The 21,724-nt window shown below is 38.9% G+C and overlaps 1 protein-coding gene and 1 long non-coding RNA gene across 2 annotated transcripts in view; both read right to left on the bottom strand.

Moving 5' to 3' along the window:
* LOC116441712 (protocadherin Fat 4-like) overlaps positions 1-16,239 on the bottom strand; it is a 31,939-nt gene extending 15,700 nt beyond the window's left edge. The window contains exons 1-20 of the mRNA XM_032103932.1: positions 16,177-16,239; positions 15,371-15,487; positions 14,214-14,304; positions 13,534-13,643; positions 13,136-13,309; positions 12,554-12,682; positions 12,136-12,291; positions 11,169-11,288; positions 10,370-10,388; positions 10,036-10,169; positions 8,097-9,041; positions 6,985-7,110; positions 6,593-6,850; positions 6,194-6,292; positions 5,920-6,092; positions 4,832-4,980; positions 3,624-3,931; positions 2,744-3,013; positions 1,443-1,580; positions 465-681 (exon numbers count right to left, since the gene is read on the bottom strand). Of these exons, the coding sequence (XP_031959823.1) occupies positions 465-681; positions 1,443-1,580; positions 2,744-3,013; positions 3,624-3,931; positions 4,832-4,980; positions 5,920-6,092; positions 6,194-6,292; positions 6,593-6,850; positions 6,985-7,110; positions 8,097-9,041; positions 10,036-10,169; positions 10,370-10,388; positions 11,169-11,288; positions 12,136-12,291; positions 12,554-12,682; positions 13,136-13,309; positions 13,534-13,643; positions 14,214-14,304; positions 15,371-15,487; positions 16,177-16,239 (3,796 nt within the window). The remainder of the gene's footprint in view (positions 1-464; positions 682-1,442; positions 1,581-2,743; positions 3,014-3,623; positions 3,932-4,831; positions 4,981-5,919; positions 6,093-6,193; positions 6,293-6,592; positions 6,851-6,984; positions 7,111-8,096; positions 9,042-10,035; positions 10,170-10,369; positions 10,389-11,168; positions 11,289-12,135; positions 12,292-12,553; positions 12,683-13,135; positions 13,310-13,533; positions 13,644-14,213; positions 14,305-15,370; positions 15,488-16,176) is intronic.
* A 718-nt stretch (positions 16,240-16,957) lies between these two features.
* LOC116440696 lies at positions 16,958-19,097 on the bottom strand. Its single transcript, XR_004238737.1, has 4 exons — positions 18,938-19,097; positions 17,804-17,848; positions 17,360-17,458; positions 16,958-17,038 (listed from the first exon to the last, which is right to left on the bottom strand). It is a non-coding gene; the product is annotated as an uncharacterized LOC116440696 (long non-coding RNA).
* Between the last annotated feature and the right edge of the window lie 2,627 nt (positions 19,098-21,724).

The following is a 21,724-nucleotide window of genomic DNA, read 5'->3' on the forward strand; positions in this document are numbered from 1 at the left end:
ACAGAAATCTTTATGTCTTTTTTCCCTAACAGAACAAATTTATTTCATGTTTTTAAGGAAAAAAAGCCAGCAAATCAAGCACTGTTATTTTCACAACACTAAAAATCACTGTCAACACTGTTTATCACCCTAGAAACTGCCCTTCTGTATAAAAGCAGAAAAACCCCATAATTATGTTTTTGGAAACCTTTTCAATCAAAATGTCAATAGGTTCTCAGAAAATAGAAAAAAAATGTGAATATATTGAGGGAAATAACGTCAGTTTGTGTGAAAAATCTTCATTTTGACATGACAAACTTTTTTTAGAAAAATTTCGTCTGGCTATAGTGGAAAGATCACATCATCATTTCTGATAATTTATTCTAGCAGACTGCATTAGTATTGGTTTATGCCTCATAATTGCACATACTGAAATATTCCCTAAGGTTAATGAAAGTTCATTTCCTGTGGTGAAGTAGAGTTACCTGTAATGTTTGCTGTGTCCTGGAGAAGTGGCTGTCCAGGATTGAAAGCTTTCAGAATAAACATATACTGGGAATGACTTTCATAGTCCAGAGGCTGAAGGGTTGCAATATCTCCAGAAAGTTCTCCAACATGAAATGAAGTCGTCTCTCCAGTTAGGGTGTAATGAATGATGGCATTGTACCCTATATCTTCATCTGTGGCTACTGCACTCAAAATCTAAAATGAAAGGGAAAAAAGTCAGAAACAAAAAAGTTTAGAACAGAACAAAGAGAGTGGCAAAACCTGCACACAAGACTGGTATTGACCCATAAGGTGTTTACTGATTGAATTACATATTAATTGATTAATTGCACTGCTGGAATTCTGGCACAGCTTGTGGCAGGGCAGTTACGGATTGTCAGGTGATACCTCTTCCCTTGATTCCTGTAAACCGTCAGGTCACATCTGCAAGGCAGATATGGAGCCAGAAATGGATACACTGGGAGGTTGCCCAGGGAAGTTGTGATGCCCTGTTCCTGGAAGTGTTCAAAGGCCAGGCTGGATGGAGCTCTGAGCAACCTGGTCTAGAGAAAGGTGTCCTTGTCCATGGCTGGAGGGTTGGGAACAAGATGATCTTTAAGGTCCCTTCCAATCCAAACCATTCCATGATTCTAGTACAGAAAAGTTTAAGAGGGATGCTGGATATATGCACAACACTGAACATCTTTAAAATATGTTGCCCATAGATCTTGTGGAAACTCCATCTGTGCAGTGTGGCATCGCTGCTGGGGACAGGAGGGAAAGGGGGAGCAGCTCTCACTCTTTGTGAGAGCTTTAGGAAGAATCAGTGGGACAGGTACTCCACTGTCATACAAAGCAAATGTGCTGTGTGATTTTACAGGCCCCACAAAGTACAGCCATGAGAGATCACTGCCCCTTCCAAGTGCCCAGAGAGAGAACAAGTGCACAGCAGGCTGTTTACTCTTAGTGCCACACACCACGTGCGGAGGCTCGTTCTCCCTCACGGTCACGGAGTAGGATTTCTGGGGGAACACCGGTGGGTTGTCATTCACATCTTCCACAGCAATGCTCAGAACTAAGCTTGCAGATTGTGGTGGTTTGCCAGAATCAGTGGCCTGTGAAGGAACAACTTGTCATTAAAAACAGCACTGCTTTCACACAAGCTTACTTTGCCAGTTCAATTTTGCTCCAAAAACTGTAAATTTTTGCCTCTGAAGTCTTTCTGCTGGACCAGTTATCCCCCAGTGACACTCCTCTAGCCCTGTACTTGATTAGTTGCCACATCTTCCTGCAGCTGGTATCCTCATCCCATCACATGCTCTGCCTCATTTCATTAACAATTAATCAAAAGCTCGAGCCTGGATGCAGATCAAACATGTCACGTGATCAGATGTGGCACTAATCAACACAAAACTGCTATGTACAGATGTCTGTGCTGTGGCAGTTAAAAGAATGAGGAAATCCCTTGCATTTTGAGGGTTTAAAGTGCCTACAAAGCAAGTTGTGAAGAGCATCCAGTATGTGGCAAATTCACAGTCAGTTTTACACTGCACAAACATCTGCCATAGAAAATTCTAATCTGTAGGTACATACACAGATTTTCAATTTGTCTTGAAAAGTGTCCACTTTTATTAACTTGAAATTTTTCAGAAGACACTGCTCTATTTTTAGTATGTTTCCTCTATATCTTCTGCAAGTTCTTTGAGCTGTAAAAATGTCCTTCAAATATATTTGTACTTGATGGCCAGTGCTGGAACACTTCTTTGTATGCACAAAAATTGATCTGATTAGTAGCAGTAAAAATCAATAAAATCAGCTGGAATAAATAGATACCCTCATGGATATTGAATGAAAGTTTATGCTTTTTCTATCTTTTTTTTTTTTTACTTGAAAAATCTCATTTCAGGTACTTTTTAAAAAGATCTAAGGAGATATATTTTGGAAAATGAAAAACACAGGGGAAAGGGACAAATAACATGGATTGGCAAGGCAGTTGTATGGTCTAAAATGGACCCAGGAATGCTTTGCAGATGTCACAGTCAGCTGCTGTGTGACTGTGACCTTTAAAATTTAGGGTTCATAAGTCATTTATTCATTAATATCAATTTACAGAGCAGAAAACAGAGCTCTGCATACAAAACATAAGGAACACTCAAAATTCATTCATGAATTCTAATGGAATTCTCTAAGATTAAGTGGCTTTCTTGTGATGATTCAGTATTTTCTCTTTTTTTAATGTTGAGAATTCTGTGAATTTGCATCAAATTTGCCAACTTACCATTATTTTCAATTCATAACTGGCCATCACTTCTCTGTCTAAGGATTTTTTTGTCACCAGCTTGCCAGTAGAACTGTTAATATGGAACGTTCCAGCAAAATCATCTTGCAGAGAGTAGCTTACAAGTGCATTATCTCCTATATCCAGATCAGTAGCAGAAAATGTGCCCAAGTCTAGATCAGGTGTATTCTCAGGAGCTGATAAATTAGTTTGGATCCATGGTGAGAAGACTGGAGGGTTGTCATTGACGTCTTCAACTCTCACAGTTACCTATATTCAAAAAAAAAAAAAAAAGGAAACAAAGGGAAAAGAGACACAAGTTTGAGCTGTAGAAAATAGTGTCCAAAGGAGAATTTTGATTCATTTTAGTCCAGGGAAGCCCATAGAGAAAAAAAAAAAAAAAAAACAAAAACCAAGGAACAAAACCCAAAGGGATACATAACAACTTCAGCATTTTTCAGCATCTGAGCATTTTCACAGCCTCTGCAATTTGAATGTTTTTTTGTTCTCAGCTGCAAGATAACATATATGTGAGATAGCACACTCTAACTGGAAGAGATGAGCAGAACTAATAACCTGGGGCTTTTTGGCTCATCTACCTCATGCATTTGACAGAACTATGCACAGAACCAGTTTTGGTGTTAATAAGTTTCTCTGGCTATGGACTGTTCACAAGGAACTCTCAGGCAGTGACACAATCTGTGAAGTTGACAATATCCCCAGATGGTAATATCTCCTCAGGATATAAGAAATGGGAAATGAAATAGAAGGCTCTCAAAACTTCACATTTGCATGACAGCAGACACTTTTGATTGGTAATATTTTAAAAAGATATTTCATATTCCTTGATAAAAACTATTTTGAAATACATCTACCATACCAAAGCAACAGCTGTATTGGGTGGCACCAGAGAATCCACAGCTTCCACAAGGATGCTGTACAGGTCTCCTTCTTCCCGATCCAGCCTGGCAAGAGCCACGATGTCTCCTTGGTCACTGATGGAGAACTTGTCCCAGTGGGTTTTCAGGGAGTACCCAACTTGCACAGCTATGCTTCCAGTCAGAGCTTTCACAGAGCCCACTGCAGTCCCTGAGGGTTTGTTTTCCTCAATGCTGAACTCGTAGCTGGAGCTCTCAAAAATCAGTCCAAAGCTGGTGTCATTTACCAGCAAGTAGAGAGTAACAGAGACTGAAGAAAGAAATTAAAATAGTGAAGTCACTGCTAAAATCATCATGATCTATGCTCTGTTTCCTTAAGCTCTTGAGGAACCAGTAGAAAATGATAGAAAATATCAACAGGAAAGAGGAATGATAAGAAAAAAGGACTCAATAGAAATAAAGATTAATATGTAACACAAAATGTGATGCTTTTTATACCTAATTGGTTTTCCAGAATAACCTCACTTCCCTGATGACAGAAGTGTTGCTTCAATGTGACAGGAGAGCAAGGATCACCAATCTGAAGCTAATGGGATGTGCAGGTGCTTCACATGCCTAAAAAATCTGACCCTTAATTGCTTTGTAAAAAGAGAGGAGGGATGTACATAAACCCAGCAATTTCTGCTGTTACCACTCGTCCTATTTTAAGAAAATCAGTTGTTTCTCCTGTTCACAATAAATCAAAGTTAACCTCCAAAAAACACATGAAAAAGTTACAAAAAATACTACGTGATTGAATATTTTTTGAAAGAACAGAAACTCAGTTGAGGGTGATTTGCCAGCTTCTGTTTGTTTAAAGCTGAACAAACAGAGAGAAACACGTCATCAATATTATTTTAATACAGCTTTTAGGAGTGACTACAACTATGGAGTCCTGGTTTTTGTACCATAAGTACAACTGCAATAAATGAATTAAAAAAAAAAAAAAATTCTAACCAGGGTTACTAAAACCAAGTTTTCTGTTAATACGATTGGCCTGGAGGAGATCAAAAGGCAAAGAGCAAGAATTCATCATTGTTGAAATGTAACATGTCTTTTTTCCCCTAAATTCAGTTTGACTTGACAGCAATGGGATTAATTTCAAATTTAAATGTGTGCAGGGGTTATGTTTATGTGGGAAAAGAAAGAAAAAGGGTAAAAGGTGGTTTACCACTTGAGGCAAGCTGAGGAACTCCATGATCAGTAGCAACAACTGTCAGTGTAACAACTGTGTCAGCTGTGATGTGGTCCAGGTTGCTGCTGAGGGTGATTTCTCCAGTGCCATCATTTATACGGAAATCATCAGAATGGTTCATGAGGCTGATTAAAGAGCAACCAGGAGAGCATTCATATTAACGTCCTTGGAAGTGCCATCTACTTAGTGCTACCTCTGTAAGGAGCACTCAACAGACAATGTTTGCCTATTTGTAAAGAGCAGCTTTTAATTGCTGTCTTTAGCCTAAAATATATTGGCCTTTTACTTCCAAGTAGGTCTTCCATCATGAAAATGTACAGCATTCATGCCTTCAGTTCCCATATACCCCAAGGCTTTGATGTCCCCACTAGGAGAAGGCAGATCTTGCACACTCAGCTGCATATTCAGCAGCAGGAGAAACCCAAGTGACGTTGATCTGAAGGCCTGCTAATTCCTGGTGTTCTCTGAACTCTCACAGATAACTGGATTGCTCACAAGTAATGTGTTTTAGGCAGAATGCCATCTCATAGTTAGAAAGAACCTCTTTCAAGGCAGTAGCTTTAAACGTCCACAAGTTTACTGCTCATTCGCCTGTCCTTCTCAATCGATGCTTTTCACCTCAAGGTATCCTGGTATTTTCCAAGATTTAGGGCTCATAGAAATCTCTTTCTCCACTGGTTTTTCTAAGCACAGTGCATTAAAGAAGTTAATTTCTTATCTCCTCCTCCCAGCAAACAGAAGATATGCACAGAGTCAGAGATTCATTTACTTCCTACCCAGAAACTCCAATGTATTATTCAGAATTTCAGAAATTCAAACAAATCTTGGCTGTGGGTTTTTGTTGCCAGTTTATCATTTGGTCGTGCCTTCTCTTATGACATCATCATGATTTGATAAGCTCTAAAACACCCAGTAATGACTGTAATTCTTCTAAGCATGGAAAATCATAACTGATTATAGCGCTTGTAAAATATTTTTGAAGAGATCTTATCCTTCTTAAGATCAATAAAAATACCTCTCTGTTTCTCTTCCAACAGGTACTTATTAACCTCACAGAAATGTACCTGTATGAAATGACAGCGTTGTTCCCAAGGTCAAGGTCAGTGGCAGACACTGACAGGACAAACTCCCCTTCCTTTGCTGTTGCCACATGGACACTGGCTGAGTACTGTGCCCTTGTGAACTGAGGAGCGTTGTCATTCACATCTAACACCTGGATGCTGACGTGTGTGAAGTTCTGGGGTGTGACAGGAGAAAAACATGAGTTAGAAAATGCACAGGCACTTAAGAGTACAAATGAAAGGGAGTTCAGATAAAGCATAACTTGCTACTCCTTACCTGCCTTGGAGGCACTCCATTATCAGATGCCACCAGGAGCAGCTCATACATGTCTTTACTTTCTCGGTCTACAGAGCCAGTAACCACAATGGTTCCATCCTAGAGAAGGCAGTGGTTCAATGCACAGATCATTTTGAGAACTCTTGTACACTGAATTCTCAAAAGGGACGAGGGATTGAAATAATCTGTTTTCCTTTGGACTCCACATTCCAAGCAACACCTGACCAGGAACGTCTTAGTTTTTGAATATCAACATGTGTTTCCAACCTACAGGGCACGTGCTGGATGTGTACTAGAATGGTACTGCCTACTCCTTTTCACCTGATGTACCTTACTATGCCAAGTCACTTCATGAACAGCAGTATCTAAATATTGCTTTCAGCATACCCAAACCCTTACCTGCTGGATGCTGCATGGATTATCCCCATCCTCAGCTGACAAGTAATAAGTAATTCGTGCATTCTCTCCCTCATCCACATCGGTGGCAGTCACATGTCCAACTCTAGTGGGGTTATCCAACCTGTATTCCCCTTCCAGAGCCTCAAAGCTGTATGGCTGATTCTGAAACTCAGGGTTGTTATCATTGACATCCAGAACAGTGATGTAGAACAAGGCACTTGAATTAAGCCCATTTATTACATTATCAACAGCCCATACCTGACAAAGTAAGAAAAAAAATGGAATTGTAGTTGACTACATTGCCATTTCAACCACTCATAAAGATATAAAAAGGCATTCAAGGGAACAAAGCAGAGATGAGCCAAAGCTGCAAAGTCTCTCTCCAAATTTACTTGTAAAGTGAATCCAGATGTAGTCTCCCTGTCCAGTTCTGTGTCATTCCTTAATGAAAGTGTTCCAGGGACATCCACAGTAAATGAAGTGCTGTTGTGAATAAAGTATCCCTGAGAAAAGCCAGCCTAAAAAGAAAACATTGTTCATGTAAGTTTAAAATTATTAAGATTTAAGTTCAAAAAATAATCTTATTAATACTAATACCTGACATTTTTATAAGATTTCTCATTACAGAAGTACAAGTGATTTGCCAGGTTTAATAAATGAAATCCTGCACCCTGAGCTATTGGAATAATAGGTTTCTTTGGCAAACAGGAACTGGGGGATGTGGAAGCACTTGCGGGCTTCTCTATTTGGGTCCTACACATTCTCCCAAAAGCTCTCCAAGACTTATCCCCATGATGCACAGGGCAGCAAAACAGAGTTCAGTGGAGTATGAACTGAGCATTTATGCTGCTTTAAAACTGACATGAGCAAGAGTAATGTTGCAAATCAGAAACCTCTTCCTCCAAAGCATCTCCCCAGTGCCACAGCTACATGTCAAATGTCTTTATAAAATGAGGGGAGAAAGAAACCACTTGTTATAAAGCAGAGGGAAATTCTGTAATTTCCTATTATAGAAGAAACAACTCTATCAGGGTTACAAATTTCCTGTCTAAGCTGAGACTAAAGGTAAGTTTACCAAGTTTAGTTTACCGAGCAACATTCAATCAGAAACTATTATTTTGACAAAAGAAGCAATAAGACAGAATTTAAAAAAAAAAAAATATCTGTCTCTCTCTGCTGTGATGCATTCATCTCATATGCACATGCACAGAAGCAAACAACGCTTCCTGTCCTGGGTCACATATACAGTGGGAGAGAATCTCTCCCCATCTTCTCTGATCTAGCCAGTAAACTATTTTGTACAAGGTCTTAACTTCCTTGGTTAGGGAGGTTTTACTGCTGGCTCCAGAGAGAGCAAAACAAAGTTTTCATGACCCAAAACATACTTCGCGCCAATCATTTAAGAAATCTCCTTTTGCCTATCTACTACTATGCTTTTTTGCAGATTAATAGAGAAAAAACATGTAATTTTGATTTATCAGGATGAGATTAATTTGGTACCTACCTCGTCCTTGTCAGCAACACTGAATGTGTAGACAGGACTCCCCTTCTGATGGTTTTCAAACACAAACACATCATAAGCTGCCTGACTGAATTCTGGTGGATTATCATTGACATCTTCTACGTGAACAACTACAAGTGTTTCATTGCTGAGACTTGGCTGACCTCCATCTGACGCCTCCACTTTCACTTCAAATTTATTTATGGTTTCATAATCCAGCTGCTGGTTCAGGCTGAGCTGGCCTGTGCTTGGGTTGACAAGGAACACCGGGGAGGAGGTTTGAGGTTGCTGGTCAACAATTTGGTACGTCACGACGGCATTGGGCCCAGCATCCCGATCAGTAGCAGACAGTGTCAGCAGGGTACTTCCCAGCTCTAGGTCTTCAGGGACCTTCACTTCATACCTGCTCGATGAGAAGACCGGGGCGTTGTCGTTCACATCATCGATGACGATGGTCAGGTTGAGCGCTGTAGATCTCACAGGTTGGCCTTGGTCACTGGCAATCACTGTTAAGTTATAGAAGCCTTGTTCTTCTCTGTCCAGCACCTTTTCCAGCAAAATGAATCCAGAGCTGTCAATATCCATTTTTCCTTCTCCGCCCTTCAGAGAGAAAACCACTAATCCATTAAAGCCCTCATCTGCATCTGTGGCTGACACGCTGGTGACCTTGGTTCCCACCGGCTCGTTCTCCGGAATGGCAATGGTGGTGTTGGTTGTACCAAACACGGGGCTGTTATCATTGACATCTGTAACTCTGATAAACACCGTGGCATAGTCAGTAGTGCTTCCATCTGACAAGGAAATATTGAAAGTGTAATTTCTCTGGGATTCGTAGTCCAGTTTGGTTTTTGTTGAGATGATTCCCTTGTCATCGATGGCAAATGAAGCAGATTCTGTCAGCACTCGAAACTCAACTGGTATGTGGGGATTTAAAGCCTCATAGTCTACCTGTGTAAGATACAGCATATTATCAATAAATGAATTAAAACACATAAACCACTGTCTGAAAAAAGAATGGCTGTTTTGACTATGTCCAGACTCATTTTATGGTTGATATTGTGGATTGGTATCAACTTATGGTTGATACTGTGTCTTGATTTTTTACTTCTTTTAATGAATTTTCATTCAGATACTTGTTAACTTCACACATTCTTTAAAAGAAGTAAAAATCAAGCTTCAGGAAAAAATGCAGAGAGGACTGCCTTTTATTGAAATGTGAATATATATAATACATAATAAAATAACAGACTGAACTTTAACCTTTGGTTCTGCCTTTCTTTATATGAAAAAAGGGGGAAAATTAACTCAAGATGTCTATAAATCAAAACCCTAAAACACATTATATTCTCGCTGCTTTGCTATGAGGCCTCCCATGTGTGTTCAGACTTTCATCCAAGAAGGAGCTATCACGGTGCATTCTGGCGCTCCGCTTATCTGAGCATTTTGATCAAAATGAAGAGCAAGTTCTAGGGCCTTCTTTGAAAATGCCTTTATGACTTTTCTCTGGTGGGGATTCTCATATCATGTCACAGGGTTTTAGATTTATCACCAAGAGATAAGGGAATATTGCCTAGCCCAAGCTTTGAGCCACTAAACCCTTTGGAGGGTGTCCAAAGTCAACAGAGGGCTACGCACAAAACTTTACTTTCTCAAGCAGTTCTGGGGTTCATTTTGTTTAATTAGGGGGGTTGGGTTTGTTTTCTTTTTAGTGTTAAATGGTAGCTGATGCTGTTTAAATGTTTGCAAAGGTTTAACTGGAAACAAACCCACCTTGGTGATAAACTTCATCTGAGGGATGTACTCAGTAGTGCACGTGAAGCTTGCTATGTAGAGCACACAGTATCTAGTTCTCCATAGCTCAGGGAGGTATGGATATTTAGAGCACATCTATTACAGGATTTTCTTAGAGCTGCCCTGTCCTATATAGAGATAAAGTTCTTACTTGTACTATTTCAACAGGAGCAACCAGCTCTTCTTCCACAGACACATTGTATGTTTTCTGAATAAACCGTGGTCTGGAATCTCCAACTGCAAAGATTTCTACTGGCACTAATGAACTTCTTGGAACTGTCCCACCTGCAAGCAAAAGGAAACAATTTCCCAGCAGATGCACAAAATACTCCCCCGAAAAAATACACTCTTCTATGGTACTGCCTTTTTAAAAATTTTTAATCTTTAGTGCTACTGTTATAGTACTGCCTCAGAGGTCCTCAGCAAGACCACAGACAAAGGATGGACTGAGGAATCCCTTTTGTACCCATATTTCCCCCCAGTACCCATTTTATCCACGTGACCCTAAATTTGAAGACACAGAGCTCATATTGACCAAATAATGGAAAAACCACAAGGCTGAAAACCACTTTGTATTCTCATTATACCAGGAGTGGGATGCCATTCCAAGGTTACATTTATTTCTGCCCTTATTCAGGTCATGAATGTTCACCGAGTTCTCTGTTATTCTTTTAAATCAAAGAAACCCCCATAACTGTGGCTAAGGAAATGCTGTTTATGCTGGTCATCCTAAAAATGGATTTGGCATCCCAGTTTACCCACATGGATGTGCAAATAAAGACCAAATTACTCAGCACATTTTATTTTCCTTTTACTCCTTATTAACTAATGAGTGAGTTATAAATTTCTGACTTCTGCCTGAATTTCTGTTTCCTATGCTGTGCAACAGCAGTCAGTAAGTTAAAGGAAGATGTGATTATATATATATATATATATATATATATATATGTTATTTCACATGTTCTTCCCACAGCCATAAAGAAAACAGATTTGATATAACACCACCAGCAGAAACAGTTTTACCAGAGATGCCAGCATTTCTTTGGATAAATGAGACAGTTCTTCTTATCTTCAACAAACAAGAGCAGATAAAATATATGCTATTATTCAAGCAAAGCCTGTGAACCTATTTGACAGCATTCCTTCCAGTAAGAAACCAAACAAAACCAAAACTCATCACCAGGAATAGCTGTGTTTGACTGGTACTGAAAGCCTGTCTTACCATCAGTAGCTGTTATCCCACAAGACAAACTTCTTAAGCTCGTTGATTCCTAATGGGATTACTGTTTTTAAACTGATTTGTCCTGTGGATGTATCCAATTGAAAGTGTCCATCTTCATTGCCACCAGCTAAGATGAAGCTTATCTCTCCATTTATACCATCATCCGGATCATCAGCAGCAACCTGGAGGGAAAAAAAAAAAATTTTACTCTAGTTTCTGTGCTTTATCAAATTTTCTCACATTTTAGATATACATAAAAATCAGGTAAATATAGCTGCAGTTAAATTTGGTTGTACCTTTCACTGCCCACTTCTTATTGAACTGCTGGGTTAAACCTCAGTACCAAAGTTTGCTCTTGGATGCACAGACAATATCATTCCAGCAACACCAGCAAAATCCTGCTCCTGTGGAGCTCATGTGAATTACACCCAGGTTGTATTCAGAGAACTGGTTTCATAACAATTCCAAAGGCACTAGAGGCAGATTGTTCAAGACATTTCACCAGGAGCCATGAAATCTGCACATCTGGGTATGAGCTTTGATAGTGACTCCCTATAGATCTCAACTCCTACTTCCTGTTTTATTTGGTTAACTGGTTTACTATGTTAGGAAAAGTATATTGTATCTAAAAATTATCCCCAATGCTCCAGCATTCAGCAGCCTTTCAAAGATGTTGTGCCATTATTTAAGTTCCTGGACTCTAACAACATTCAGTTTTTATTAAACATTTTACAACAACTAAATTCCAGAATCTTATTTTCTGTCATATATTTGTGGAATTCAGGCTGGTGCACAGAACCAGAATAAAAATCCTTTATAGTTTATTCCCTGATCTGGGATATGATTAAATTACCCAGGACACTGTGATTATGGAATATCAATAGCTTTGAAATGAAAGGTGGATTGTTTCTGAGCTGAGAGGAGTTCAAAAAAGATCCCCTACTCAGCAGAACTGCTACACAAGTTTAAGCATGGTCTCATGCATGCATTCAACACAAAAATGTCATTTTTGCTTAGTATTTCTAGTACCTGAAGAATGGCCATTCCTGCAGTCATGTTGAGGAAAATATCTTGTCTATATGGTGTGTCTCTAAAGGTTGGGCTGTTGTCATTTTCATCCAGCAGCACTATGTTGATAGGAGAGTTCACCTCTTTCTGAGGTGGCAGATGATCTCTAGCAGTGACCTGCAAAAATGATGCAGTGAAAAGACTGTGTTGTTCAAATACATGTTCTGTAAGTAGTAAAAAGGATGAATGAGAACTACAAGCTGAGTAAACTGTATCAGCAGTGGTATTTCCCTCCAGATAACTTTGATGTCAAAGTCTGGATTTGATTCTTCAATTAAGCTGCTGTTCCATATTCAAGATTCAGCCTCCTGCCAGGACAGATCAGGTCTCACCTGTTGGCTCGGGTTACCTTGGAAAGGAGCAGGCTTATTTTTAATACCTGGAGGTGAATAGAGGGTACTCTCTCCCTGTCCAGCAGCATGGAGTTCCTCACAGTTAGGATCCCAGCTGGACTTAGCTGGAAGGGACTGTCATCTGGAGTGAGAGTGAGCGTTCCCTGGAAGCCTCCCTGCAAACAGGGAAGATATTTGTTATCAAATAGATCAGTCACTCAGCTACTCCCTTAGGATGCTTTCTTCTTTTCCTCATGGAGAAGGTTAAATTTTCTTGTTTAACTGAGATTACAGTTCCAAGAAACCAAAATTAAAACAAGAGAGAGAAGCAAACAACATGGAAGAAATAACATGCAGGCTGAGAAGAACTTGCAGCTTTGTGTTCATTTTGCACTTCCGCACTTCCAGATTTGGGACTTTTTGCAAAACAGAAGAGTTCCAAAGACAGCCAAAATTTATTCTTTGTCTGCAGTGCTCTACCCCTTAAAGAAGTGAAATTAAGATTGCTTTGCTTAAGCATATTTAGGTAGTCAGAAAAAAAAATTCTATTCACAATAGCTGTATAACACAAACACATTTTATATTATATTTCAGTACTTGTAGCAGCCATAGAAACACTGTCTTTTTACCTCATCTTGGTCAGTAGCTGTTATTTGAAGAACTTCCATCCCATTTGGGGAATTTTCTGGAAGTGAGACATTGTAACTTGCTTGTGACAATACTGGATCGTTGTCATTCTCATCTCCAATAGTAACCAGAACTAGTGCATCAGCTGTTTTGAAAAGCTTGTCTTGCTGAGCGGCCTAGAAAACAGAGTTTATAGCTGTAAATTCCATGCCCTGACAACAAGCAGCTTAACACAAGGATGTGGCAACTGCATATTTACAATTATTTTTTCCTTTAGTTTGATTTTTAAATGGCAGGATGAAGCCTTGATACCAATTATTATGAGAAATACTATTAACAGCAACTGGGATTTACATATAATTTTCTGAAATTGAGACTAAAATGCCAAAACAATCTCTACCTGAATGCCCACCACAAGATTTGGACATATTTCTCTGTCAATTGAGGTCTTGACTTCCAACACTCCAGTGTCATTGATTGAAAAGCTGTTGTTATAGGCTGGGGGGTTCACTGAAAAGCAACAAATTGGGAAGGGTTTGTGAGAATGAACCAGAACAGTAAGGTTCATCTGTTTGTATGAGTGGTAACGTCTCAGCCATAGCAAAAAGGAACAGACATTCCACATAAAAGACTGGTTTTCAAACACTCTGTCCTCAAAACAATTCCTAGGAAATTCACTCACACTTCAAGGATGTCAAATTAAGCATTTAGTAAACTTTTGACAATTCCTTCAGGAGGAAGAAAAGCTCTTGATGGAATTATCTCTCTAGATGGTCCTGAATGGAAATTCTTTGATCAAATTGAAGCCTCTAGACTGGCTTACACTTGAAATCAGGAATTGATTTTTGTTCATTGGAAGGAGGGTAAGAATACGTAAGTCTTTTAGCCCTTAGTCTTTAACCCTGTGACAATGACTGAGATTAGACTGATTTAGCTCGTGGAGCAGCACTGCAGTGAAGCTGTGTGCACTTCAAGACATCTGAATGAACCCTGCACTTCCTTATCATTATCTCCAGTAACAGGTAAATGAATCACCACAAATTACTGTGTCAATGTCTAGAAGAAAATAAAGGCTCTTACCTAGTTTGATGCTGTAAATTATTTTTTCGTTTATACCTTTGTCTCCATCTTGAGCCAAGATCTTCTCTGGGAGAATAGCCAGAGGACCCACCTAGAAAACATGCATGAACCTGATTAACTTGATAAAAAAAACACACATTAACTTAAAATCTTTCATGAGATAAGTCACAGTTTTGACTAAAGAAACAAGAAACATGCATTTAATCAATGTGATCAGGAAAAAGTTCTTTCTTTGCCATATATGCTTCAGAGAGGAAAATTATGACCAAGATACTTGATGGATTCACTGTGTTTAAGAAACACCAGATTATAAAGCTGCAGTCACAGATGGAATTTATGTTAAGAACATTGAATATTTCAGTTCCATTCCTCTCCTAGAAGAGGACACACGTGTCTCTACTGCAGCCGAATAAAAACAGTAATTTAAAAGATAAAAACGTTTCAGAAGAGCTAAAATTATTCCTTTCTCTAGAATTAAAGATGAACTTCTAACAAAAGGGACACCAGAGGTGTAACTCTAAAATTAAATGTGGTTTAAAATATGTTAACATGAAGATAATGACATAGGGATAATAGTCAACCTTTTTAATTTTAGTGGATTACTCTGATAGTACTATACTGTTACTGTTTTTTCTTAATACATGCAAAAACCCGAGTCAAACAAATACATTCCACCAAGAAATCCCTACTCTGTATAGAAAAAAAAAGTTACAAAAGTAATGTAGACCACAGATTGCCATTCAGATCCTTGTTTTTGCTTACCTGATTGTAGTGCAGTATGAAAGAATTACACTACTTAAAACCAATTAATTTCAGGACTGATGGACAGCCAGTTGCCCTTTGAATTTTACATAGAAAGCCCTGTCAGAACAGGAATATCGAGGTTTTTGCCTTTTCTTTCTTTTTTTTTTTAAATTCTTTTTTTCCCCAAAACACAAAATAATCTGTTTCTGTCACAGAAAATTCTATGCTTCATCTAATACATGGCCTGCTTATCTGGTAGTTGGAGGTCTACAGCTGGTATCTTTTTCACTGATCAGCACAAAGGAAAGCAGCTCCAGCCATCTTAAGCTGCTCAAGGAGGAAGAATCCTTGGAAAAAAAGCACTATGGATAGGGATAACCTATTTACAGCAGCATTCAGTGAAGAGCTTTTACCTGGTTTTCATTGATATTTCCAGTGTACACAGATTGACTGAAATAGGGGTTCAATGTATCATAGTCTTTCACATGAATTATTAATGATGCAGTGTCACTCTGGTTTCCAAATTTTTCCTGCATCGCAAGGGAAAAAAGAAAATAAGAACCACTGTTGTGAAAAAAACTGTATCTCAGTGGAAAATACAGCAGAATATTATTATTACATATATTTTGCAGCACTTTTAACCTGAGAACACTCAGCCTGTCAGATTGCTCCATTTCTGGAAATCCAGTTCTAGGAATAAAACTATCAACAGGTAATCTTTCTTTAGTTACTCATTTTCTATCAGGAATGTAGAATATAGTAATAGAATATTTGCTACAGCTGTACTAATTGCTAGATACCACAATAATCCTAGCAAAATTACTTCTTTTTAGTTCTAAAAGGAAATGAAGGCAAATACATCTTCAAATCTCAAAAAAGACAAACAAAAAAACCTGGTAAGACTCAGCAAAAATATGAGAGATCTGCCAGAATGAATAGGTGATAATATTTGTTACAATAGTGGAGAATGAATATGTTCAATATTTATACTTAGAGAAATACAGAAAGAAACTCGAGCTGGTATTTGAGAGGAAACAAACAATGGCTCAAATATTAAGAACGTGCTACTTTGTCTCCAGTATAACCAAGTTGCAGACACAACTTTAGGGTTGGGAACTCCCAAAGTTGTAAATTTGTACAAACTGGGATGCTATAAAACAAAGGAACTATCATTGTAGAACTATTGTGGGTCTCATTCTTCTTTTAATTTGTATCATACCTTTGCTTGGACTGTTAAATTGAAAAAGTTGACCTCGTTGTAATCCAGTGGTTTTTGCACCATGATGTTTCCATCTCCTTCCCTTATAGAAAAGTAATCAGAGTTTGGGCCCTATTAAATGAATAAATCAAATATTTTATATGATTGATGATGAAATACATTCTCCTTTCTCTTTTTTCACCTTTATTATTGGACTATTTTTCATAAAGGTGCAGGAATGTCGCAACGACCACCAATGGAAAGAAAAAGGCTGATCCTCCTCCACACATTCTATTGCCTCCCCTGTCAGTGCCAATAGAATTTCTATCTGATTTATCTTATCCTACGGCATACAGGGGAATAGCATCAGCTTCCCTTCACCAACTATAGACGGAGACAGCAAGCTCAGATGTGAAGATTTCCACTGCAGATATCTAAATGTAGTTGAAATACTCTTACTTCAATGGCTTGAGGACTGGAGACCAACAGCAAATCAAATATAAACTTTAAAAAGAGGGGAAGCAGCTCTGCCTCCTGCTACTACAAAGGACCACTGAGCTCCTTAGCTGTAGCTGAAGAGTGCCATAAATCATTCCACAAATGTTAAGAAACAAGATCCAGGCCTCAGTGCATGCCAGGCTGATCCTGCGGTATGATTTAAAAGATCTCTTGGATGCTTTGCAGATTTTTCATCTTCACAGTGCAAGGGAGCACGCTGTGATCGGGTCCCAGGCTATGGATCTATGAAATTCAAACTGGTGTTCACAGTTCCCAACTAACAAAGGGCACTCACCCACAGACTGTAGGTAAGGAGGCTGAATTCTGGTGAAAAGTCCTTATCCTTAGCTTCCACTTTTATAACCGTGGAATTGATTTCAGCTACCTAAGAGGAAATAAAGATCATCAAATGCTCAGTCATAAGCCCCTTCCTATACCCTTCCTAACTTGGGGCAGGAAAGTTGTGCTACCTGCTTAGCAAATCACTTCCCGTTGCTATTTCTGGCTGGGAACGTTTCTCCATCACCCCACTCCCCCAGATGTACATGCAGCCCAGCCTTTCTTTTCTACACCCACGGGAAGGAGCAGGTAAGTCCCATAAGGGTGCATGTAATGAACTAATCTCAGTGTAGTCACATTAGAACCTCCCCAAAAAGTAATTTAAAAATATCCCAGGAAAAAAGTATCAGCATTTGCCATAACCCACCTCTGATACTGAAGCATTATAATTAGCTTGTTGAAATTCTGGAGCGTTGTCATTTATATCAATTAATTCTACGTTCCGTCCATTCTCTACCTCATCAGTCTTTGCAGGGGAAGAAATGACAACAGTGAGGTGGCAGCATTCTGCTAACATTTAATTTCTTATAAAATGAGATCCTCAAAGAGACACCCTTTCATTAAACTACCATTTAGAATTAGGGAATAGAGGGAATTAGACTACCATTCCTAAAATTAACTTTTAAAAATTTACCTTAGTTTTCTATGAACAAAAACACTTCTTTCAATCAGCAGATTTCAACAAATCATCTTTTACAAGGTACTCTGAACTCCCTGCATCATAGCTTTCAATTAAATAGTATTGCAGAAAATAATCATTTGCATTAGATGAGACAATTAATGCAGTTGATGAAGCGTGGTTTGTACTTACTGCTCCAATCCTTTGGCAAACAACAGCATACCAGACCATTTTACCCTAAAATTGAATGAACGAGCCAATAAATAATATAATCAATGAACTAATAATATTGTTATCAAAGATAATTTTTGCCAAAATTATACAAAATTTCTTCTAGTACTTGAATCCTCAGGTGTGCTGTACCAAAATACTCTGCTTAAAATTAACACACTGTAATTACTTTGCTCTATATTATAAAGTTTATTTGACTGCCATTCATCTACTGCTGATACCCACCCGCCCAGATCCCACCATCCCTCTGTACCTAACTGCTCTCCCCAAGAAAAAGTTGACAGAGAATACAGGAGAACATGTGCAAGAGGCATAAAAAGTGTTTTAATCCATTTGGGAAATATCCCAATGAGAAATGCAAATGTAAAAAATCATAAGTACTTTTTCATCCATTACAAACATTGATTGTAACAATGTTTTTTACAATATGCCTGGTCCAGGTCTGTTGAGTACAGTGCTACTCTGAGATAGCAGTGTCCAAAATACAAATCCAGTACTACTCCGAAGTAGCACTTGTATAATAAATTGTCTCTATTTACTCTGCAGTACTACACCATTTTCATATTCAGAGGCAAAAAAATGTGCCTATTCAGCCAGGAAAAACACTGATATTTCTTTCTAAATTCCTGGGAGTGCTCCAGAGCAAGAACTGCCTAGGAAGAAGGATCCACCCTTTTGTCCATCAAGCAACAGAGGCCCATAAATCCATGTGTGTGAAGTGCTTATGATTAAGGATTACCTTCTACCAAGTTGTATCTGCTCAGTCTCACTTTGATGAAATAACTCATGTTCCTGAGAGGTGAGTTTAAAGGCAAGTGTCATAATGCATATTTACAGCTCTCAGTACAATACATGACTAGGAAAGAACCTGTCTGGCTGTCAGATAGTAGGAAAGTTTAGTTCTGGGAAACTGAAGACATTTAACAGATATTAGTGAGAGGTAGATACTGAATTCTATTCAGACAAATCACTTCTTTGAAATACCGACCTGTATTGCGAGAGAACGAACAATTAAAATCCATTATCTTAATGCCATTTTTTTCACTTGTCAAGAAAACCTTTATCCCTAGCCTTTATATGAAGTAAAACTAATACCTCAAGAGCCTCAACATCCAGTGCCTTAAGAGTCCTCACAGTTGCATTGCTAGATCCAGAAGGATAGTCCAGATCTACATAACCCCTGTGTTCAGGGAATACAAACTCTCGTAATTCCAGATTCACATTGGGTGGGATATCTGTAATCCATTCTATATCACCTGTAAGAGAAAATGTAACCAAATTAGATTGCTTCATGGAAAAGAAATCCATGGGTTCATTTTGTATGTATTGACAGCTTGATTACTGGTGACCTTTGGTTACATTTTATATTATTCTGGCATTTTCAGCTAAACTGTATGATCTGTTAAAGTCACCCTGCACAAGTGTCCTGATGTGTTTTTAAAACCACATAAAGCCACTTTTTCCAATATATGCACACAATATACCCACAATTAAAAAGCTTGACATAATTTACACCTAAATTTGCACCTTTTTTTTTGAAAATAGCTTTATGCTGCGCAACTTTTTTCTCCACATTTACTGTGAAAATGTAATTGAAGTCGGCCAGTGTAATCAAACTCATTGAGGGGCTGCATGGGATGAGTTTCAGTATTTTCCAAACACAAGGGCCTTTCATATATTTCAGCTGAATCTGTCAGGCAGTAGAATCCAGTGTGAATCTGGATTCAGGTAGAAGGTGTGTGGCCTTTTACTTAATGTGTTCCTGCTTGTACAGGACAGAAACACAAAACACTGCAACCTTCAAATCAATTCTTACGTGATTTTCTACAACCATGCATTCGGGAACTATTCTCCTGAAAGTATGAAGGCTTGTTGTTTGTAATTATCAGGATTCCTGTTAGACTGTCATTTCAGTAGTGAGTGTACTACTTGCTTGGTTAAACACCAAATCTGTTTGAAATTGCATTAAAATGTATCCTTTTAAACCACCCAGCGTGGTGTTACTGCCAACTGCATTAAATAAAGTTACCTTACTCGTGCCAAGACATTTGTGTTTATGTAATCATACTTATCTTCTCATGGAAGACATTATCTGGATTGCAAACCCATGATCCCCTCTCCTTACCAAAGTCTTTCCTGAACAGCCCAAATATTTCCCATGATCTTCAGGAAACTTGCAAGCTGTGTTTCTTCCTTATGCACTGGTTTTGTACTCCATCACTACTAATTTAGGTTAGTAAATGCTTTCTGTAACAGTCCCATCTCTAATCTCCATGCACAGTCTTGTGCTCTTGGTCTCCAAGAGTTTCAGGAATATAACCTTATCTTCTTCCAGCAGCAGGGAGTGTCTGGAATGCTGTCAGCTACCAGCCCACAGACACTTAATTGTGTGTGAGGAGAAAGTCCAGTGAGCTGACAGCACCCACAGAACTGCAGGGCTGGGGCTCAGGGGCACAGCTTTGTGCGGTATCACCCTGCTGGGTGCAGTGCTGAAAACCCTCCCAGAAAACCAAGTCCAGCTTTGCCTGCCATAGGCTGTCTGGTCCTCCGTGCAGAGCTGGATACATTCAGACAAGAAGTATCAAGCAGCTGCCTGGGAAATGGCATTCCCGCCAGAGGAGACAGCCCAAAAAAAGAAGTAATGGGGAAAAATTAAAGCTGGTTATCCCTCTTGCTTATTCATCAGATACGTCAGTAGGTTCATTCACAGATACAACACACACAGAGGGCCAGAGTTCTTGCTGGCTGATTAAAAATTAAATGGAATCAGAGTGAAAGGTAGTTACTTTCCTTTCTAACTCCATGCAAAAGTCAGACACAGCTATGTTTTCACAGCTCCAAAAGAAAGGTTTCGACAGTGATTGCAAGAAAATCACTGCTCTGGATCATACCTGTGTTCTGTATGTTGTTGAAAGCCAGAAGCAGTGAAGATGGCCTGTGGACAGTCAGCATGAGATCCTAAGGATTATGACATGTCCCAGAGTGAAGGCTTCGGCCATAACTTAACACTTTGACTTTTAAGAGCTGGATCTCCATTAGGGACATCAACTACTGGCTGGACAAGGTGAACTGAGAACATTTTCTGTACTCGTTTCTTTCCCATTGCCTGATGTATCTATTCAGACAATGAGATCCTTGGATCAGGGAATTTGGGGGTTATGTTTATTTATTCCACTAAGCAGTATGTCATGTAGGCAGCTGCTGCATCCAGCCATGGAGACTATCGTAAATCAATTAATAACACAGACTCATTATAAAATACACTGACTATGTGAGGCAATAAAGAACTGTGTGCATTTGGGAGGAGAGCAGACAATTCTAGCTTAGAATGCTGGTTTTACCTGTATATCCATCCAAAAAGCTTGAGATCACCAGTGGTGTGGGTGGTACATCACAGCTGATAGTTGTGATTTCTAAAAAGGAACAGAAAAGTCATGTACAAAGAACACAGAAGGACTATGTCCAGAAATAGTACAAAGTAAATAAGCTCACACTGTGTAAACCTAGATGCACACAATAGCTCAAATTAAACTCCAAGACATTTATCATGGTGGCACCTTGAAGGGTTTAAAGCAATATATGACATGGAGTAGGCAAACATTGGTTTCCTGGACCCAATCTAGGGCTTTACTGCCTGACAAGAATGAGTCACTGCTCAATAGTATCCTGATGAACTGTTTGTGGAAATCATACCCGAAACTACTCTTGTACCTTGGCCGTGAGATTGTTTTCTGCTCCCAAGACAGCTGTAAACACAAAGCTATTCCCTCCAGAAACTCTAGCAAAAATCCAGGAGCTTAGGGTGAAGGCACATTGGCAGATTTACCTGAAATTTACTCTCCTTAAACTTTTAGAGAAGTAGCCCTTTGGGAGTATATTTTC

This window comes from Corvus moneduloides, chromosome 3 (genome assembly GCF_009650955.1).
Source record: "Corvus moneduloides isolate bCorMon1 chromosome 3, bCorMon1.pri, whole genome shotgun sequence".
Classification (NCBI taxonomy): domain Eukaryota; kingdom Metazoa; phylum Chordata; class Aves; order Passeriformes; family Corvidae; genus Corvus; species Corvus moneduloides.